Here is a 19,964-nt window from a genome sequence, read left to right as displayed (position 1 = left end):
TGTCAGCTTCTTAAATCAACTGACTGTCATTGAAAACTGGGGATTTGGGAAGATAATGAGAATCTACAGAAGTTGTACATCAAACTTCTTTGGTACTTGCTATAAAGGGGTGTTGGCATCCTGACTTTAATACAGAAATGTGGATGGTTATAAATGATGCCCGTTGATAAGCAGAAATGCTGTTTAAGGGCCTCTGCAAATCATAGGGGTTACAGAAAAGCAAGAGATTGTCTTTTTCCCAGTGTTCTGACAGAATTGAGGCCAAATGTCTGAGCTTTCCACGTTCTTTGCTCCTTGTTGTTTCTCTTGGAAAAGAAGGTAATTTGCCCTGTAATTCATTAATGTTGATCTTGTTTAAATGAAACAGTAATACAGGACAAACTGAATTTTAAAAGTTAAGCCATGTGTTCCTTATAGAGTTGAAGCAATGAGGTTGTGGGAGCCAACTACACAGGAGGTCTGTGACCACATATTGCTGATTTCTTCAATAAATGCCAGATTGGTTTTCATTAGATCTGCCATCCAAAATAAGCAAACCAATGACTACCTCAAATTCAGCATGACTTAACTATAAAAGGTGAATCAAACATTTTAAAGATAATATTTGTAGAGCTCCAAGCTGTGAGAGTCTAGGATTGATTTCAGTTGCATAGACCTGAGCTGCAATCAATGGTACTTAGTGGAGGTAAAGGCAGAGCAGAAATCAAAGCAGCCCTACTGCTACTGTAGGTAGCCAAAGCCAGCTGGAGCAAACCCCAGTGTTGCACATGGAGCTTCTGAACCTGCCCAGTCTGATTTTCATCTTCTGAAGGGTATGCTTCCTCATTCACCTCCCAGGCAGTTCCTTGTTGAAAACAAATAGCTCTTTGTTACTCTGGTCATATAATATTCTATAAGTGCTTAACTGAGGCCTCTTCAAAGGCCCGTGAACGGGAGCCTGTGAATTTTAATGGACTCTTTAACTCCATTAACCTTTTCCTTTGAAAAGAAGTCCCTGGACTCCTAATGGCTAACAAAAGGTTTCCTTCTGCAAGTGTCTTGAACTCTATTTTAAATTTTATATTCACAGGCCAGAATTGAAAATGCTATTGCAAAGAAATCTGTCTATTCTATCCCCAATTACTTGTTCAGCATTAATGACAGGTTGAGTAGGTTTGGAAGACTTCTATTTTCAGGATCTAATCCAGAAATCTGCTATGAAGTGTCAATAATATGCAAACTGGCACCTGTGTTTTCAAATTTTCTACTGTTCAGCCAAACCTACCTAAAATAGTAAGGAAAAAAAAAGACACCTCTATCATAGTGAAGATACTGTTAGGCTTTGGGCAATTACAAAAAAAAAGTGTAAACCCTTTAAAATCTTCAGTCCTTTTAACTTTATTGACTTGTGTTCTTTCAATGACCTTGAATTCTGTGGAATTCCATGATTGTAGAATCATAGAATCACCTGGGTTGAAATGGACCTCAAAAATCACCTAGTTCCTACTCCTCTACTGTGAGCTTGTCACTACCTTCAACTGGAAGAGGCTCTTCAGAGCTCCATCCAACCTGGCCTTGAACACCTCCAGGGATGGGGCATGCACAGCTGCTCTGGGCAACCTATTCCAGTGCCTCACCATCCTCACAGCAAAGGATTTCTTCTTAATGTATAATCTAAGCCTGCTCTTATTCAGTCTGAATCCATTCCCCCTTGTCCTGTCACTACAGGCTCTTGTAAAGTCTCTCTCTTGCAGGCTCCCTTTACGTCCTGGAAGGCTGCAATATTTTTGAGTCTGAGCAATCCCAGTTCTCTTAGCCTATCCTCATAGGATGATCTGGTAAGGACACAGCAGCTCCTCCCATCATAATTTTGTTCTCATTGATTAAATTAGAAATATGTTTTTTCTGCATCTTGTTCTTTCTAAGTAGTAATCTGAAGTAGTAATCCTTTCTGTTCCTGCCTGTCGCAGGAGTCTTCCTTCCCTCTGCCTGGCAGATTCCTTCCATTCTGTGACAGTGCTTGACTTCTGCATGTTACTCAGGGCAGACAGCCTTTGACCTCTCTTTGGTCAGAGGTGTTGAAACATTCTGCAGCATTAGCTGTTAGTGAAACTTAATGCAGCAGTTGCCTGTGACCTGATCTTATTTCCACCTGGACAGTCAAGCTCCCAAGTGAGAGCGTTATGAAGGAGTACTAGAAAGTGTGGGGGCAAGCTCCTAAGTGCAGTAAGATTCCAGGAGCGGGCTGGCTATAAGCTCTATATCCAAACACAAAGCAACAAATTGAACTTCTGAAAATAATGGTTTAAGGCATCTGGACACAGTATGTCAGGTGGCTGTTGGGTCTTTGGTGCAAGCTCTTTGACTTCCAGATGTGCTGTTGTTACACTAAACTACTGGCTAGCATAGACAAAGCATTGCTTTAATCAGGTATGCATCTGTGCCCTGGCATCACTAGCCTGCTGTTAGTATAGATGTGTAATAGTATGAATATTGTTTTGATAGCTATTTGATATTTCTGGGTGGATATATCCTTAGATATGAGAGTCCTAACCATCTCTAGCTCTGCCTCGTTCAGAGTCATGTATATTTTATCATGTGGAGTGAGCTTATGATGTATTTGTTTCCATTAATAACCAGATTGGAAGAGAAATGAAATAATTGTTGGGTTTTGGACAGAAAAAAGGAATGCTGTTCCAGATGTCTGGAGCTCCCACCTTTTGCTACTGCTGTGACTTTCTTGTTTGGAGACATATTTCCTCAAATCTTGTTTATGAGAACACCACTTTATTGGTATTGGTGTTAAAAAGGAAACATCTTGTACTGTTCCCACTCGTGTTGCTGAAGTTCTGCACGAACAGGTCATGTTAAATACTGTGCAGTGCATCATTTGAAATGTTTAACATTGTGATTTTTGGCTGTCAGATCTGTTACGTAAATCAGTTTGATTGTCTTCAAGACTGAGCTTTCTGCTACAGTCTGAACAACACTAAAGTTTCTTGGTTTTGGAAAACTGAATTTCCTGTTGTGTCTGTCTGGCACATATAGATGAGAACTCACTAGCATCACCAGAGCAACAGAACCAGCCAAGGACAAACGTTTGGCATGTTTTATGCTGGAAAAATCTTATTTCAAAATCAAAACATGCATATGCACATACTTAAAATGAAGTGGTAAGTGCTTAAAAGGTGGACCAGAATAAAAAAACATGCCAATGTTGCAGTAAAAGTTGCATCAGCCATGTTTTGCCCAGGGCACAGTTTGTATGTTGGAAATTTTCTTTCCACTGAAAACATGGAATGATAAGTGATTCTTTTGAGGGAGCTGAAGTGCAGTAGACCCATTAGGTTCCTCATATTGGCTGGAAACTATTGTGGCTGCTTTCATCCATTTGTGAGAGACCTCTTGTGGTTTGTTTTTCTTCTGAGCCTTTGACTGATCAGTCCCTCTGTTTTCTCATGGCTTGAGCTCCCATGAGAAGCTCTGTGAGTACTCCTTGGTTGTGTTTTCATACACATTTGTGAAGAGCAGCTTAGGCAGCAACTGGATGCCCAAGATACAGGAAAGATCTTTGCTTAATCAGGGTGGATAGAAATTAAGTCTGCCTAATATGACTCTCCAAAAATAGGCCATATTAAAATTGCTTTGGCTTCTTAAGGCTTTGGTTCTTGTTGATGTACATATTATCAGCAGGCAGCTTGTAACTCTTGAGCTTTAAGGCAAGTGGTAGGAGGCAAGCATGAAGAAGTTTGGGGAGGTATGAACCTAGACTACTTCACTAGTAAGCAAGTGTCCAAAAAGTCTCTTTTTTATGCAAAAGGAGAACAAAAAACTCTTCTGAAGAGAGATCCTGGTAGCACATATTCTGCTGTGAGTTATGTGGATGCCTACTATTGTAGGTCATAAAAGAAAGCATAAGTAGTTTAGGCTTCTTGCAGAGTTTGTTACTGAAGGTAAGAGCAAGGTTTCTGGTTAAAGTTGTCTTTTTTAATAGGTTCATAGGCTTACTCTCCATAGGCAAGTACAGCGGCCAAACTATGTAAGAGCCTCAAACCTTTCATTTTTATGTCGTGATCACATATCTTACTTGAAAAAGCCTTTTTTTTTGAGTTTTAAAGGTGTTAGAGTTCAGAATATTTGTTGGAACATTTTTAATTAACAATTTTTGAAAGAGTTTCAAACATTAAGATAAGCATACAAAGAAAGTGCCAGATAAAATAAAAATGAAATACTGAACAGAATTAGTCATACTTCAAGCTTGTGCTGCTTGATTCTGAAAGTTTTTGTTTTAGTACAAATCCCATTGGACTCTTCAGAATAATTTGTGTGTTTTGAACTAGATTTCCTGTTTGTTCACATTTTAAATTATATTTTAAAAAAGTTTTCATGGCTAAGTATATTTCAGTGATAGTAATACTAAGAGAAATGAAGTTGTTAACCTAATGTTGTTTTTTTAATTGGAGAGAAAATAGATGTTTCTCACTTGCAAATTGAAAAGGTAGAGCAGAAAGTGGCTTATTACCAGTTTCCATTCTATACACAAAATCCCAAATATTCTTGTTTGGAAAAAGAAATACCTAATTTTAAAAACATAACACCTCTGGTCTTCATCAGAACAGTGAGAGAGCTATGGCCATTAAAAAGGTAAAGCAGGTACCTTGCAAGTGAAGTTTCTCTTTTATGAACTGTAACAATAAGAACTGAAGACTTCTTTTTGTTGATGCGTTTAGTTACACACATTATCTATAAACAAAAAGACCTAGTAGGTGCTACAACGAGCTAGTTTATCCAGTAATAATAAAATGCTTCAACTGCCATTCAGTGGAATGGCTGGAGAAGGAAGGTGTTGCCATTCTGCAAGGGAGACTGTCACTCAGAATGGACCTGGAAATGAAGCTTAGATAACTTGGCCTAATGATTTTATATATGCTTTCTCATTTGACCAGTAGTTTATCTTCATTAATTAAAACAGACATGCCAAACTGCTGTTTCTGAGCATAAGGTTATAAGGATTAAAGCTTTAAAGACAAGATTTTTTTTTTTTTTTTTTAAGGCTAAATCCTTGTTTGGTGACCAGAGCTGCCTATCTTGATATTCTTGTGATGTTGAGTACTCACCTGGAGAAGTTTCAAAAGCAAGGTAAGTCAATATACTGTTCTATACATCGGATTTAATATTTGTATCTATTTCTGAGCTCTGGAAGAAAGTTGAATCTGGAGAAACAACAGTGTAGTACTTGTGCTCAAGGTATCTACTAACTTCTGGAATCCTTCAGTTGCATCGTAGAAGGTTCTTAATTCTGCTTCTCAAGAGCTAGTCCTAGGTTTTGTTGAGGGGAAAACTGAGGTACAGTTCCATGTCAAGGCTTGAAGTGGTGATCTTGCACTATTCCTAGTACTAGAATGGCTAGCAACAAAAATGATCCTCTCCATGTTCCAAAATGGTTTTTTAATCCAAAGTCCACATCCTGGACATTGCGACTTTAACCTTTCCAGAAAGCCACAGAAAAGCTCCTTAATGAGACATCTGAAATAGTTTCAGGGAAAATGTTTTCTAATGTTTAAAAGTTTTATAAAAAACAGCTCTGAGAGCTTCTTTCAGTTTCTCTTTTCATTTTGATTGTTTATCAATGGGAATTTTTTGAAGGACCGGTGAGAACTATCAGTTGTTTTAATGTTGTAGATTACAATTAGTGACTGTACAAAACAAGCTGTGAACGATAAGAAAAACAAAGGTATGGAGGAAGGGACACCCTTTCACATGTGCCAGTGTGTAGGCAGCTTTCAGTCAGCTGTAAGTACTTCCTTGTGGGCCTATTTTGTTCATTTCTTATGAAGAAGTGAGTAATAGATTACCTTGTCAGTCCAGGAAGGCAATTAATTAATAGTTCTGTCATTTCATTAAAATTCTTAACACTGCATTTAAGTCACTGGAACTGTTCTTTTTTTCAGAGAGTCATGTTGTGGACACTGTTAATTTTAAAACCAATTCCTTTTACTTCTTTTGCCTAGACCTTTAGTTGATGTAGTTCCATTCTAATTCTAAAATTGCTATTGGTGTGATTTCTTGTGAATGTACAGTTCAAATAGGGATAGTTGTTAGGAAAGCAAATTGGTGGTGAAGATGTCTGAAATTAACTTCTTCAGACAGGTTGATGCAGAATTAGCCCTTACAACAGAAGGACAGGCATACAGAGTGGCTAGGCAAGGGCCACATGCTTTATAGGGTGGAATGCACCACCTTATCTAAAGCAGTTTCAATATAACATGTCTCTGGGAATAATTTTTTTCCTGGCTCTTTACTGGTTTTTCTGGGGCTAAGCTATATCTACCAACAATAATTTTTAAATTAAAAAATATATTTTCTTAATTTTTTAGTACTACAGAATAAAGCCTTTTAAATCCTCATATGCCATTTGCCTTAGTGATAATCCTTTGCAGTACATTAAAACCTCTAGCTGTGTATTACAGCTACAAAATAAACAAAATCAACCACAAAAGCCTCCTTCAACCATATTTGGGCTCATCACCCTTTTACTTTGAATACTACTTTTTTAAAGAGAGATCCTTTTGGGAATATTAATTTTTACACTTTTTTAAATATGATCCTCTACCACTGTTCAGCTCCTTTGTGGTATGAATCATCCTGGTTTTTCTGTATTCTCTTCATCTGAAGTTTTTTTCATCTTGTGATTATTCTTGTCACTCGCCCTTCAGCTCTATTTTTGTATTTTCTTTCAGGAAGGAACAGCCAGTACTCCAGGGGAGGGCTCCTAGTTTTGCTTACTTAGTGGACATTGCATTTCCTTTATCAGTCTCTTTCCTATTTCAGTTATCCTTGGGGTTTTTTCGTCTGTTCTGGTTTTTAAACAATTGCTGCACATTTGCAAAGACTTTTATGGACCTCTCCACACCAGGAAACTCCCTTCCTTTTTTTTAATGCTCCTGACTTGTGAATAGCCCTTTGAGCTTGCAGGACTGCTTCATGCTGTGGCTGGATTACCAACTGTAGTGAATTAATTTGTTCTTCAAAGCTCATGTGGACTGTACCAAACCTGGGTGCTGTAAGGTGCAATTTCTGCAGAAGGAAAGCAATTATTTTTGCAGATTCTTTCTGCTCTGGTATAGTTCATTAGTATTGTTTTGCTTAAAAGTTTCATTCCTACATAGCTTTAAAATTACATATTTCAGGCAGTGTCTACAGAGAGTAAAAACTTAGGCTGGAAGTACTGTTTTGAAAATCTAAAGATCCATTGGGGACAATTTTATGTATCACAGGCAAGAAGCCCTTCTGAAAGGAAGGAGTTATGTGTTTATATTAAATAGAAACTGAGTGTCCCATGATACAGTAAGAGAAAGACTAAACTCACCAGTTTAAACTGAATGTTTTGAGTCTCCCATTTAAATGTTTTAAAGATACGATTATTAATTGAAGCATTATACTTTTCTGAGATTAAATATCTTACTCATATGTACATTTCTCTGGTTATGAGCCAATTTTTCTCTGTTCTAATCTTGATTTGTAAAGTTGTTTCAATGAATAAAGGGTGAGGGACAAATCCAAATAAAACTGTTTCTTGATGTGTTTATCTAAGAGGCCCCAGGAAGTGCTGTATATGAGTTCCAGGCCACAGGCTGAAACTGATTTTCATCAACAGAAATGAGAATGCAATGTAATGAGCCTGCAACTGGTTATAATCAGACCACTTCTAATTGATTATGCCTGTCTAAAGGGGCTACAATTACAAAGAGGTTTTCAGAGTACATCTCTGCCTAGACCTTTCCTACATTATGATTATTTTCTGTAAGTGATTTGTTGTTTTCAATTAATAAAATCTGTCTCTTAAAGTGCAGGATAGCCCTTGGAGAATTTACTTCACAAATTCAAAAAAGTCAGCTTTAAAATGTTGGCTAGGGAAGGCAGGGAGTAATGGATACCAAAAGCATCTTGTCCAGCTAAAAAATTACTGCTGGTTAAATGATGATTATTTATCTTAAACAAAACCAAACAACACAAACCCCATAGTTATTCCTATTTGCTGCACTGGATGGAAGTGCTGCCTGATTCATGTCACTGGGAAAAGACACTTTTCTTTCCTTGAGGTTATAGGCAAAATCTAGAACTTTTTTCTCAGCTCCTGATGTGTCTGAGGGCTTTCAGATATGCTGAGACAATACATAATGCCAAGACTATATAAACTTAAAAGTATTTTTTTCTGTTATCAATTGTGGTTGGAAGCAAGCCTTAAAAAAAAAAAAAATTAAAATATAGAAATACTATTTTTACCGTTATGGAGAGTAAAGAAAGTTCTTACCAGGTCTAGAATTATTTCATGAGCTAATGTCTATTGTCACTATTAGTAGTTATTCATAGTGTCCAGGGAATTTGTTCTTGCAGACCTCTTTGATATATTTTCTCCACATTAACTGCTTTTATAGATCAGAAATCACAGATGTCTAGGGCCTTCTCATTCTCATGGGAGAACAAAGCAGTCCTCCTGCAGAGGATAATTCTGGCACTTCTACCCTGCTTCAGATATTACAGAGGAATAAAGTAGCATTTGTAGGCATATTGGGGTGGGGAAAATGACCTTAAGTCCAGGTGAGAACATGTTCATCCTTAGCTGTGTATATGATTATTTGCAAATTCACAAGTTTTGATCAGGAGGAGTTAGAAGCAGAGGTCTGTCAGCTGTACAGCTCCAGATCAATGTGTGCATGTGAGGTTAAAAGCTTTCCTCACATCAGAGACGGGCTTTGCAAGTGGTGGAGTACAGGACTCTGGTGTGATACACTGTTTCACTAAGTAAGATTCCTCTGTTGAATATATGAACTTCTGAGAGAACCTGTCATAGACGCTCCTGCCTTCAAATCTTCTGAAAATTGGTGTTTGAAGCAAAAAATTACTGTGATCTGCGGTGCTGCTAACGCAGGAGCCAGAGTGTTGAATTGCAGTGAAAACTCAGATCTGGGATGCTCTGTCTCTCTAACAGATGAAGAATGCCACAAGAGAGAGTGGTCACATTTTCGTTCTTGCTCACATCTTGAAAAAGTTTTCTTGTTATGTTTCGTCATTTCATGAGGGGAAAAACAACTCTCTGTAGTGTACTTGATGAATAGAAGCGCATTTTGGCCAGGGTTGTGTTCCAAAAAATGGCACTTGTTGATAGAGTTCTGTCAATGTCAGTGAAGTGGGATGTAGAACAGAAGAGGGAAAAGATGAAAGAAAGTTTTGCTAAAGATAATCGTGCCAAATTGTTGCTTTCTCCTGTATATATGCTGTCAATCTGCTGGCTGGTTTGGCCTGTTGTCAAGTATAGTGTCTTCAAAATTAAAGTTTGGTGGGAAAGAGAAAACATTTAAACAGGATGTCAAATAGGATGAATCTGTGATTTAGGAAAAGATCCCACTTGTAGTCTAACTAAGCATTTTTCCTTTCTCTACTTGAGGTGGTAGAATTTATGGAAGTTCTTGAAATTAACCAAAATCCAGTGTTGTGGTTAACTGTGGGGACAGTTACTTAGTATTTACATGATTAATCCTGTTCATAGAAAGATTGTTTTGATACCAAAACGGAGTAGCCAGTATTCTACTCTTACTTATTTTCTTTCCTTGAGTTTTGCAAAAAGATAATCCCATTTTCTTGCTATCTTCCAAGTACCTAAACCTTCTGTAGATGTAGGTTAAGATTCTTAAATTCTGCTTATGAACTAAAGAAATGGTTGCAAAAAATACTGTGCACTATACATGTGTGTGTATGTGATCAGAAACATGAGGTATTATTGCAACTGTCTGCTGGTTTTGTCCTCAAATACAACAAAATACTGTCTTAAGCAACATGCAGAGCAAATACCATTCTCTTGGTTATATTTGTCCTTTTTAATTGGAAGTTATAAAATACAGTGATAGAAATAATATGGGTTATCAAACTTATGAATGCTTTGCAGTGCTTTGCAATGCAAGCACAAATTGCTCTTTATATAGGAATCTCTTAAATGTTTGCCTGAATTACTTGATTTGAAGGTCTTTTAAATAGCATTTGAAGGCTGTGGCCACGTTGTTTTCTGTATCATAGTTCCTAATATTTTCTTATTTTGGAAAGAAGCTGCATGGTAGCCAAGTTTTTCCTGCAGGCTAACTTACAAACTGAAGATTTTTGAATGATAACTAGGTTGATTATTTTAGCCATACTTTAATTTTCTTTATCTAGATCCTTAAGAAGTATGGCCAAAGAATTACTTGAATAAAAACACTGGCAGCTTGTTAATGTGTGTTTTGGTTATTTGGTCTAATTAGATTATACTTAAATTTACTCTTAACAAATTGAAGGCAGTTTTTGTTTGTTATATCAGAAATTATATAGAGTTTGCTGGTATATTGACTGTGGCACTGGGTAAAAGTTTTTATTTTGAGCTAAGGAATGTGAAGATTTAAAACATTTATAGGATGATCCAAATGCGCTGTGCCTACTAACATTAAATTAGACGAGTTGAAAGGAAATATTTTTAGGTACTCAAGTGTTCTAATTCAATGCAGACAGGAGAATTAGGAAGTTGAGGGTGGCATTGTTGGAAGTCCAAGACACACAGGGACTGATTGGGAGTTGCTTGGACAGTAAAATGCCAGAGGCAGAACAAGTCAAGGATGTTAAGATGGTCCAAAAACTGACCAAAAGTTCGTGTGAGGCAGAAGAACAAAATGGGCCAAGGCTGAAAAGAATAAATTTTTGGAGAAAGGAGATGGATATTGCAATGCCAGCAGCTGTCAGAGAAACGTTGGAGGCAGAACTTGTGACACAGGTGGAGGAGGAGGAAAGTAAAAGTGTTTTTAGAATGATGGCAGAGACAGTGATCAGAGGAGGGTTGTGGAGGGTAGGCATGATACTGCTGGAATGCTGTGTTGAACAGGGAGTATGGAAAGGTGTTCCATGAAGTAAGTGACACTAGGGGGAAGTGGAATTGGTCATGTTCATTAATGTTAGCAGTTAATATTGTCCCCATGTGAAGACAGAGACTGCTCGTCCTTTCAAAATCAGGTTCTCTTTAGATTCCAACATGTACCACCGACTGACTTGCACTGTCTCTGTGGGGTTTTATGATTTTATATGAATGCAGAATACTGGAAAAGTCAGTGCTGGGCCAGAGAGAAACTGTAAGGCAAAATACCTGTAAGAAACATAGCTGTTTCAGTGTCCAGATATAATGGGATATAATTTTTTTCCCCTTCTTTTTTCCTTTGGAAACTTTCCCTTAAGCAGTACAAAATGCAATGGGATGCTTGTTTCCGCAACAATAAATTATCTGTGGATTCTGGTAATCAGTCATGTTTGTAGTTTAGAATTGTATTGTGAGTTCTGATGCCTAGTCTCTGATGTTGAAGAAGTTGCAGATGTCTTTAAAAGAAAACATCCTGCTTAAAATATGCCCTTTTTATGATCGTCAACAGTCACCTTAGTATGGCTGTTCTCTTAGTGGTTTTATTTCCATTTAGCAGTGACTTTGCCTAATCCACTTTTAATAAAAAGGAAAAATACGAAGGAAAATACTTTTCCTTAGTATTTGTCTAGGAAAATCTCTTCTTGGCACTGATTACCTCTCAGCCTACTCCCTATTCATATGATCTGTTCAGAGCTCTGTGGATGGTAGTTAGAGAGTGGATTTTAACCTCAGTTCATAAACAATTATGCTTTCTTGCAGGTCTTGTTGAATAATGATGAATATCCAGATTTTTGATGCTCAGAGCCCCTTCCCATAACAATACACTGCAGGCACAGCAGCATTTTATTGCTGCTCTTGCAATTTTTGTCTGCCCTTGTAGAGTGTCAGTAAGTTTTCTGATGCTTGTAGTAACTCCCCCCCCTTTTCTGCTTCATTGTTCTTTTTTTCTGGAGCCTCTGGAAGGAACATGGAAGATGGTTTTGATGCTTGAGGGCCTGCATACAGGATTTAATCTCAGTCTTTCTCTAGATACAAATACTTAGAGCTATACTAATCACGTGTACAGACAGAAGCCCCTCACACAGTAATGCCTGATGATCAGAAGAGTTGTCCACTTGGCAGTAGCTAAATAATCACTGTGAAATTACCAAATCCTACAGACATGTATTAACTATGCAAGGAGGTGGAGCAAATTTAGATTTAAATATGGCAGGAATTCAGATTACTTCTCTCACTTTTGAACAGACTGTAGTGCCTCTGAGATGAAATATCAGCTGAGATGCCCATCAGCTGATAGTTTTTTACTCCCTGAACAGGGACATTTTTCTGTCATTGCTCTATGTATCTGCTTACTCTAGAAACAGACTGAATAGGTCCTGCCTGCCACTGCAGGGAAGAGCAGAAGAAAGACAGGCAGGGTGCAGGTTTGGGAGGTGCTAAATTTTGAGGAGGTTTATAACTGGAGATTCATCCAGTCCGCTAATTCCATTCTGCTCCTGTTCCTTTCCTCTTTATTTTCAGATGGTGAAAGACCATTTTACTTCATATACATGACAGAACATCAGTTGATCACAAATAGGATTTGCCCCTCAAACCTGGATGCCGTGACATAGATGATGTGCGCATATATCAGTGTGGGGGACTGAGGATATTTGTGTCGGGTGTTGAAGAGAACTAAGTGGTTGTGTAAGATGTCTCCTGTACTAGAAGCAGGCTGAAATTCTTCCTGTCCTACAAGTGAAGCAATCCTTAAGGGGGAAAAAATAAAATTAAATCCACTTAATTCTTGAGGGCTCTTTTGCATCTGTCAGCATCCTGGAGAGACTGCTGTTTGCCAGGACCCTTCTTTGGTCAGCCAAAATTTGTTCTCCCTTCTCGCAGCAGCTGGTCATTCAAACTATACAGTGATGTTTGTTTGTAAATAAAAGTATGTTGTTACTGTATCTTAACAACAGAGGCTGACATTTACTTTGGGAACCACTGTGGTTTTCTGGTTTAGTTGGATATTTTGATGTAAGCCAAAGGAAAGAGTTTACTTAAAAAGCTAAGCAGATGAGAAAACATTTACATGAAAGCCTGGAAAGACTTCTTAGTGATGAAGTTGAAAGCAGGAATATTTCCACTGCATTGTAATAAGACAGGGGCATTCTTTCCTTTTGTACATATTTGTGTGAAAAAAAGAGTGTTGGAGAGCATGTGGAGCACAAGATGAATGCAGAAGGATTTGCTTTCTGGTGTGCTGAGGCTAAGCAAATATTCAGACAGTCTTATTTTGCTGACGGCCTTGCCATTGAGACATCCAGTTTTAAAGAGACTTTCTGTAATATAGATGAGCCACAGTGTCCAGTCTTTCACAATTGCATGGGAAAAAAAGAAGTCATCCAGAAGGCTTCCAAAGCAGAAGTATTTGATATGTACAGTAAAAAAGGATCTGTTGATATGTACAGAAAAAGAGGATCTGTGATACTCTTATATCACAGTCTCTGCAAGCTAGTAGTTCTGGGAGTGAGTAGCTCCACTATGTTTTTTGTATGCAAGTAGTTTTCCCCTTCGGAGATGAGGACATAAAGATAAGTTGTGCTGGCCTTGCAAAATACAAATGGAAGTTTGCTGAGTTGGAAGGTCAGTGCATGGCCAGCTCCTGGAGTCCATGGCAGGGTCACCACTCTCTCTCATGTTGAGCGGCAGGCTCTGGCAAAGTTGGCAGCACTGACACCAACAAAATGGAAGACACCCTCCCCCCTTCCCCTAATTTTTTTTTCTCTCTCTCTTGCTCCCTCTCTATATCTCTCTGTGTGCACTTACTACTACTCTCCCTTTCTCTGCTCTGGAGCTTTGACCCTTCCATCCTGCCAGCTTTCCCATTGCTGCTTGCATGTAGCTTACCTCAGTGTAAAGCAACGTGCACAGGAGATGAAAGCACTTCCCTTGCAATATACTTACAAATACGCCCTTGGTTTGAAGAGCTGAGCCAGTTGATGTGTGTGTTGCGGAAAGGCAGCTGAGGAGGGGAGCAGGTCAGAACCTGAGAGGGTGCAGTGTGGTAAGTAATGTGCTTACCACAGTGCAGTGCTCCGAAACTGAAGCTGTTTCTCTTCTTGAACTGAGGTGTTTGACCTTGAACCTTTTTCTTTCAGCTGCCTGGGATTATTTCTGTTGTTAAACTGCTGTCTGTGGACTCAGGCTGTGTAATAACTGAGACGAAGGCCTAATCCCTCTCCAAGGCAACCAGACGGTTCAGAAATTAAGGAATTCTGGCAGTTGGATACGTGTCGTGTGACTCGGGCATTATAGCTAGTGTATGCTGTGATGCCAGTGTGTAAAAGCAGTGTGTTTGGAGGGGGTTTAGAAATGTAGCAAGTAAAAGATACAAGTTTGTATTGCTATGAGATGGAAGTCAGATGTGTCACGTGGAGGATAATGCTGTGAGATGGCTTTGCACTGATTCTGGAGTTCCTCTGACTGTATCAAGTACCTTCAGAAAAGAAACCGTAGCGAAAGTGTGAATGACAGAGCTAGCAGTTGGGCAATATGACTGAGAATTTTTTACCAATACTACATTTCTTTGAAGCGTGTCCAGAATTACTCTGAAATGGTTGTGTCTTATGTGCTAGACAGTGTACAACCATGTCAACTTTCTGTGTAAATGTCAAACAAATTAAGATGGCTTTAGAAGAATCTGAATATGAAAGGGCAGGATATTTAACTGTAAATAGAAGGCTTAGGGAAATGTCTTCATGGACAAAAAAATGAATCTATATTTGTGCTGTGGCCTCATGTCAAATTCGGGAATTTAGTAGGACTATTTGGACAGGCTTTTAGCAGTGCTCAGTGTTTAATTACAAATAGCAAAGTTACATGGAAATGAATTGTCTTCTTGCAGATACTGAAGAAATGCAAGTTTGTTTAATCTTTCTATTTGCTTTTAGTGCATTTTACCTTTAAAACCCTAAACTTCCAACATCCCCTAGCACTAGTGGCACTGTTCTCTGTTCTTTTGTGATTTTCTTCTACTTGCATTTGAATTTTGTGAAGTATAGCATGTTCATTTTCTTGCAGTACAAGCTATACAGACACCACACTGGGCAAAATGGTTTCAATATTATAAAATAGTTTATTTCTGCTGATGATGGAGAAGGTTGAACTCAGGGCACATGAGTATTTCAGTCTATGTGATGTGAAATAGGACCATTGATGACTTTTTTTCTTTCATTTTGTGTCTACATTGCCAGCTCTGCTAAAGCCTGAAACCCTCTGGTATCACAGATGGCAGTGGCCTCTTTGTTCGCTCCAGGAGGTGGCCAAGCACTAAAGAAGGTTCTCAGGCTGTGCTGGGCCATGTGGACAAGGTTGCACCAGTGTAAATGGCTGAATTGTCACAGTTCCTGTGCTGATACCTAAGAGAGGTTACAGTGCAGCTCCTTTGTTTTCTTAGCCATATTAACTGTTCAAAATTAATAAGTATAGGATAAGTATCCTAGGTTTTAAATTGAGTAAATTCTTTAGACTGATACACACAGGACAGGTCTATTTATCTCAAAGGGGCATCTTCTTAATAGCAATTTTTTCTTACTAAAACTGTGAAGGCATGAGATTTTCAATGTTATCAGAATGGCCTCTGTCATAATTTCTGCTGATTTAAGTTGCAGCTGAGTGGTCTGACAGACAGCACTTTGTTCAGTCTGGTCTCTGATTTTAGAGCTAGCTATCCACATTTTTTCCCACATATATTTAATAGTTTATTTGTGTTAATTGCTTTCTGCAATGGTAGAAATGGTAGGCTTGTACAATTTGCAGTATTATATTACTAGCTTGATTGAAGTAAATACTTAGGAAACAAATGTAATTGGTAAAGATTTTAGGCAATCTGCAAGGTACTGTAGCATTTTTTAAGTTGTTTGAAACTTTCAGCTTATGTGTTGAACAATCATAGTTCTCAGAAAACGTTTGTGTTCTTGTGTCTTTTGCTTTAAATAGGAATACAGGTGATATCTAGCAAAGCTTTTTTATAATTTGGAATCAGTTTGAAATGAAGGAGAACTCTGATTTTCATTCCATGCCTGAATTTACCTAATGATACCTTTTGCATACTTGATATATGTCAACTTCATAGTCTGGAGCAGATGGTAACATCATCTCTTTGTTCACTTTACTAAGTGTTACTCTCATTCCAGGAATGCAATTGCTTGACTTTTGGGAAGAGATGAAAAGAGTCATTTCAGATTCTGAATTGGTGTCTGGTATTCCCTACTCATCTGCAGTACCCGGGCTGATACAGTATCTCCAGAGCATCACCAAACTTGTAATATCAGTGCTGTCAGTGACTGCAGGTCCTGACATGCAGAGCTGTGGTTCAGCTGCTGCAAAGGAAATGGCCCAGCCCTCACTGTCAGTAGCTCATCTCCTGCACTGTGAGTTCCATGAAGTGCGTCTGCTGGCATTGGAAGCAATACTGCTGTGCCTGAAACAAAGAAATTCCAAGCAGATTGCAGAAGGAAGAGGAGGTGTATTATGTTTACCCACTGGTTTGGAAGACACTCTTCTCACAATGGCTCTGAAGGAAACAAATCCCCAGTGTTTTTGCAAGGTAAGAGGGTGCTTTTTTATTGACATTTTGTATGTTTTCAGTAAACTAATGTTTTTAATTTTTAGATAACAATTTTAATTATCAAATATATATTTCAAACATGCATTATGCTTTTTAAATAGTACGTGACTAGTTGGGGTTTTTTGACACTGAACAGGAGCTGTGCAGTAATTTTGTAACAGATGTTCTTGTGTCAAAGCAAGAACTTCCTCTTTCCTTTCTTAGAACTGTCCAGAGAGAATCCTTTTGTTCTTGGAGTGGAGCTTAAGTCAGTGTTTTATTGATCTCAAATGTGCACATTCCTCTTGAAACTGTCTGTAAATTCTTTGTTTGTGAATTGTGTCTGCAGGTGCTGGAAATTCTTTATAATATGGATCTCAGAAATGTGCTTCCAAAGACTGAATGCTCTATAAAAATGAATCCAGTTGAGCTCTTAACCTGGAGTTTAAACCTTGCAGATAACTCCAGCAGGTATGGTCTGTCGTGCATGTTGAAATACTTCCATTTTAAAAACTTCTAATGTTGAACATTAATATATTGGTTTGGGACTGCACTTTCATTTAAAAATCTGTGTTTCAGAAAAGAGAGTGTGACTTATTTGAATAAAGTGGGTTCATGAGAATTTTTCAGAGAAGTAAGACCTTTATCTGAATTACTAAAAAGGCCTACAAGTCATATTAGCACCCTGTAAATGTCCAGTTGTACAGTTCCTGAAACAAGAAGTTACTTTGGCTGTCCAGTGACAGCCAGTGAGCATAGTTCTTCCTGAACTGTGGTAATTGGGGAACACCCACTTTACTGTAGAATTAACAATTAGTATTAATGATCCAACCATACACTCATTTGCTTTTGAATCTGCCATCCCTCCTATCCTGGTTTATGGGCAGATGGTTTGTAGAAAGAATGACAGATCTCATTTAACTTGTTGGATTGGCAGAAATGGTTAATCCTAATCCTTAGGGTTCGCACTCCTTATACAGACTGTAAAGTCAGCAGAAAGCACTGAAAATCTGGAGCCAGATTGTAGATCCTACTGAATTAGAAGCTGTGCCCATGCATTCATAATGGAATGCACAAACAGGCTTACAGTGTCCCAACTAAGGGTCAGACATCCTGTTTCTGATAGTTTTTTAAGCCATGTAAACATTGCAGTCCTGTGTTACAAACATTGGATATAGAGGGTACAGAGTGTAGAACAGCATTTTATGGCTGTGCATATTTGCTGCCGATTTGCACTAAGTTGTTCAAGTTCAAATGATGATGATGGGAGTGGTCATTTCTGGGACGAAGTAAGATACTGTTGGTAAAATAACACTGACTGGTGCTGTTAGAGGGAAGTGGCTGAAATAGCAGGCCTTGCTGCTCAGGTGTTGCCATTCCCAATGGTGGGAATGCATTTGTTCACAATTTAAAATAATGTCTGGTTTATTTGACTCAGGTTCCATTTTCAAATGTATTCTACTATGAGAAGTATGGAAATAGAAAATAAACATGAAAGAATGAAAGTAAGGGCATGTTTCATGTGGATGTCAGCTGAGAACTTAGCTAACATCTAGATCTCTAATGTAAAAACTTCAGGTGCTCAGCTTGAAAAATATCCATTGGTGATAATTAGAAATAATTAAGAGCTGGCTGGTTTTCTTCTAGAGACGAAATGATGACAGAAATAACTGGATTTTTGATACATCCTTTGCCTTTTCTTTTCAGCCCTGAAGGTCAAACCATAGCTCTCAAATTTGCCTCCAAATTGATTATCCACCTTTTGCAGAACCATCAGCAGGTAAGTGAAATTGAGCTGGTTAACGGTTTTGTAATTGTGGAGTTTTTAGAGATTGCATAAATATGGCTTTTTTAGATCCGAGCCCCAAGCTTGTGTTTCTTGTGTCCATTCATCATTTTTGACGTATTCATCATTGTGTCTTCCTCTCTGAATACACTGCCATGTTCTGAAATGGCACAGCCATGAATATCATCTCAGTACATCCCTCTCAAAGTAATTTCAAGTTAAATTCATACATAAATATTTTGATGGAGTAATTTCAGCTTCTAAGCTCATCCAAAATGGTCACTATAACGTAGAAAGGGAAATGCCTGCGGTGTTTAATGCTTGTTCTGAATCCAGCCCATTTACTGAACTGCAGCTTTGTTGTGGTTTCTTGATGTTTGGAGAGCCCACAGGAGAGCACATCGGGTGGGAAGGCACAAAGCTGAAGCAGTGGTTGGGTGCAGTTCCCAGCCAGCTCAGATTTCTTTTGATTTTAAATTGTCAGTCTGTGATGTCACATATGTATGTGTAGAGCAGTGCAAAAGCAGCTTTAGTGCTAGACGTTTTAAAAAATATTTTCAAATATTTAAAAAAATATCCACTTAGTGGATATTTTAAAACAAACAAAACTCTCATGAACTGTTTTAAAAGGAAGAGTATTTTCCTTACAAAGCTATTATTTTTTATAGAATGAGCAGCAGAATGGATTCTTACTATATGCTGATAACCATGTCTCATTAAAAAAATATAAAATCAGATTTGCACACAAGAATTGAGGAACATGAATTATGATATTAATTTTTTTTTTGTTAAAGGAAAGGCATAGTGTGGTACTTAAAGTTAACATAACAAAGAGGAATTAATGAAAAATGCTGTAGAAATCTTAAATAGAAATGGTGCAGCAGCTTTCTCTAATAAGCATATAAATCATGGGAGATCTAAGATATACCTACAGAGCGATTTTGGCTTTGGGAAAGACCAGGTACATCCTTTTCCATCTAAATTCTTTCTTTGGGCTTGCATTCAGTATTTACATCTGTGGAAGGGATTTTCTCTTCCATGAAGTAAAAGTTAAGTTCTGTCTTTCTAGATAGTCCACCCATGTGTCTGCTTGAAATTTGAGTCATTGTAACATCTTCGGAGATTTTTATTATTTGTTTTCACCCTTTATAGAATCTGTAGGACATGCTCTGGCTGTGTCCCTTTGTGCAGTGCAGGTACATGGCCATGTACCAGGCAGAATGAGGCAGAGTATGACTGAAGTTTCATTTATTCCTCAGTTAATGAGGTGGGTTGAGAAGTGGCTGAATGGCACATCCCAGAAGGTCATAAGCAGTGTCACAGGGTCTAGTTGGAGGCCTGTCACTAGTGGTGTCCCAAGGGTCAATACTGGGCCCAGTATTGTTTAATTTCTTCATCAATGACTTGTGTGAAGGGGCAGGTGCCTCCTCAGCAATCACTGACAGCACAAAGCTGGGAGGAGTGGATGATACCTCAGAGGGCTCTGCAGCCCTTCAGAAGGACCTTGACAGGCTGGAGGGATGGGCAGAGAGGAGCTGTGTGAAATTCAGCAAAGGACCAGTGTATTTGCCCTTGGCTTGTGTGTGTGGAAGGACTGAGGACACAAAAATACGCTTTGACTTGTGTAGTCATTGGTGAGTCTGCTGTGAAGGAGCAAAGTCAAAAGTTGCCTGTGT

At 38.3% G+C, this 19,964-nt stretch overlaps 1 protein-coding gene across 1 annotated transcript in view; it reads left to right on the top strand.

Annotated features, from left to right (window-relative positions):
* THADA (THADA armadillo repeat containing) overlaps positions 1–19,964 on the top strand; it is a 214,282-nt gene that overhangs the window by 163,018 nt on the left and 31,300 nt on the right. Inside the window, exons 32-35 of the mRNA XM_053936896.1 lie at positions 5,033–5,118; positions 16,090–16,502; positions 16,852–16,973; positions 18,210–18,282. Coding sequence (XP_053792871.1) covers positions 5,033–5,118; positions 16,090–16,502; positions 16,852–16,973; positions 18,210–18,282 — 694 coding nt within the window. The remainder of the gene's footprint in view (positions 1–5,032; positions 5,119–16,089; positions 16,503–16,851; positions 16,974–18,209; positions 18,283–19,964) is intronic.

This window comes from Vidua chalybeata, chromosome 3, assembly GCF_026979565.1.
Source record: "Vidua chalybeata isolate OUT-0048 chromosome 3, bVidCha1 merged haplotype, whole genome shotgun sequence".
NCBI classification, from domain to species: Eukaryota; Metazoa; Chordata; class Aves; order Passeriformes; family Viduidae; genus Vidua; species Vidua chalybeata.
This window is presented reverse-complemented; position numbering and strand designations above follow the sequence as displayed.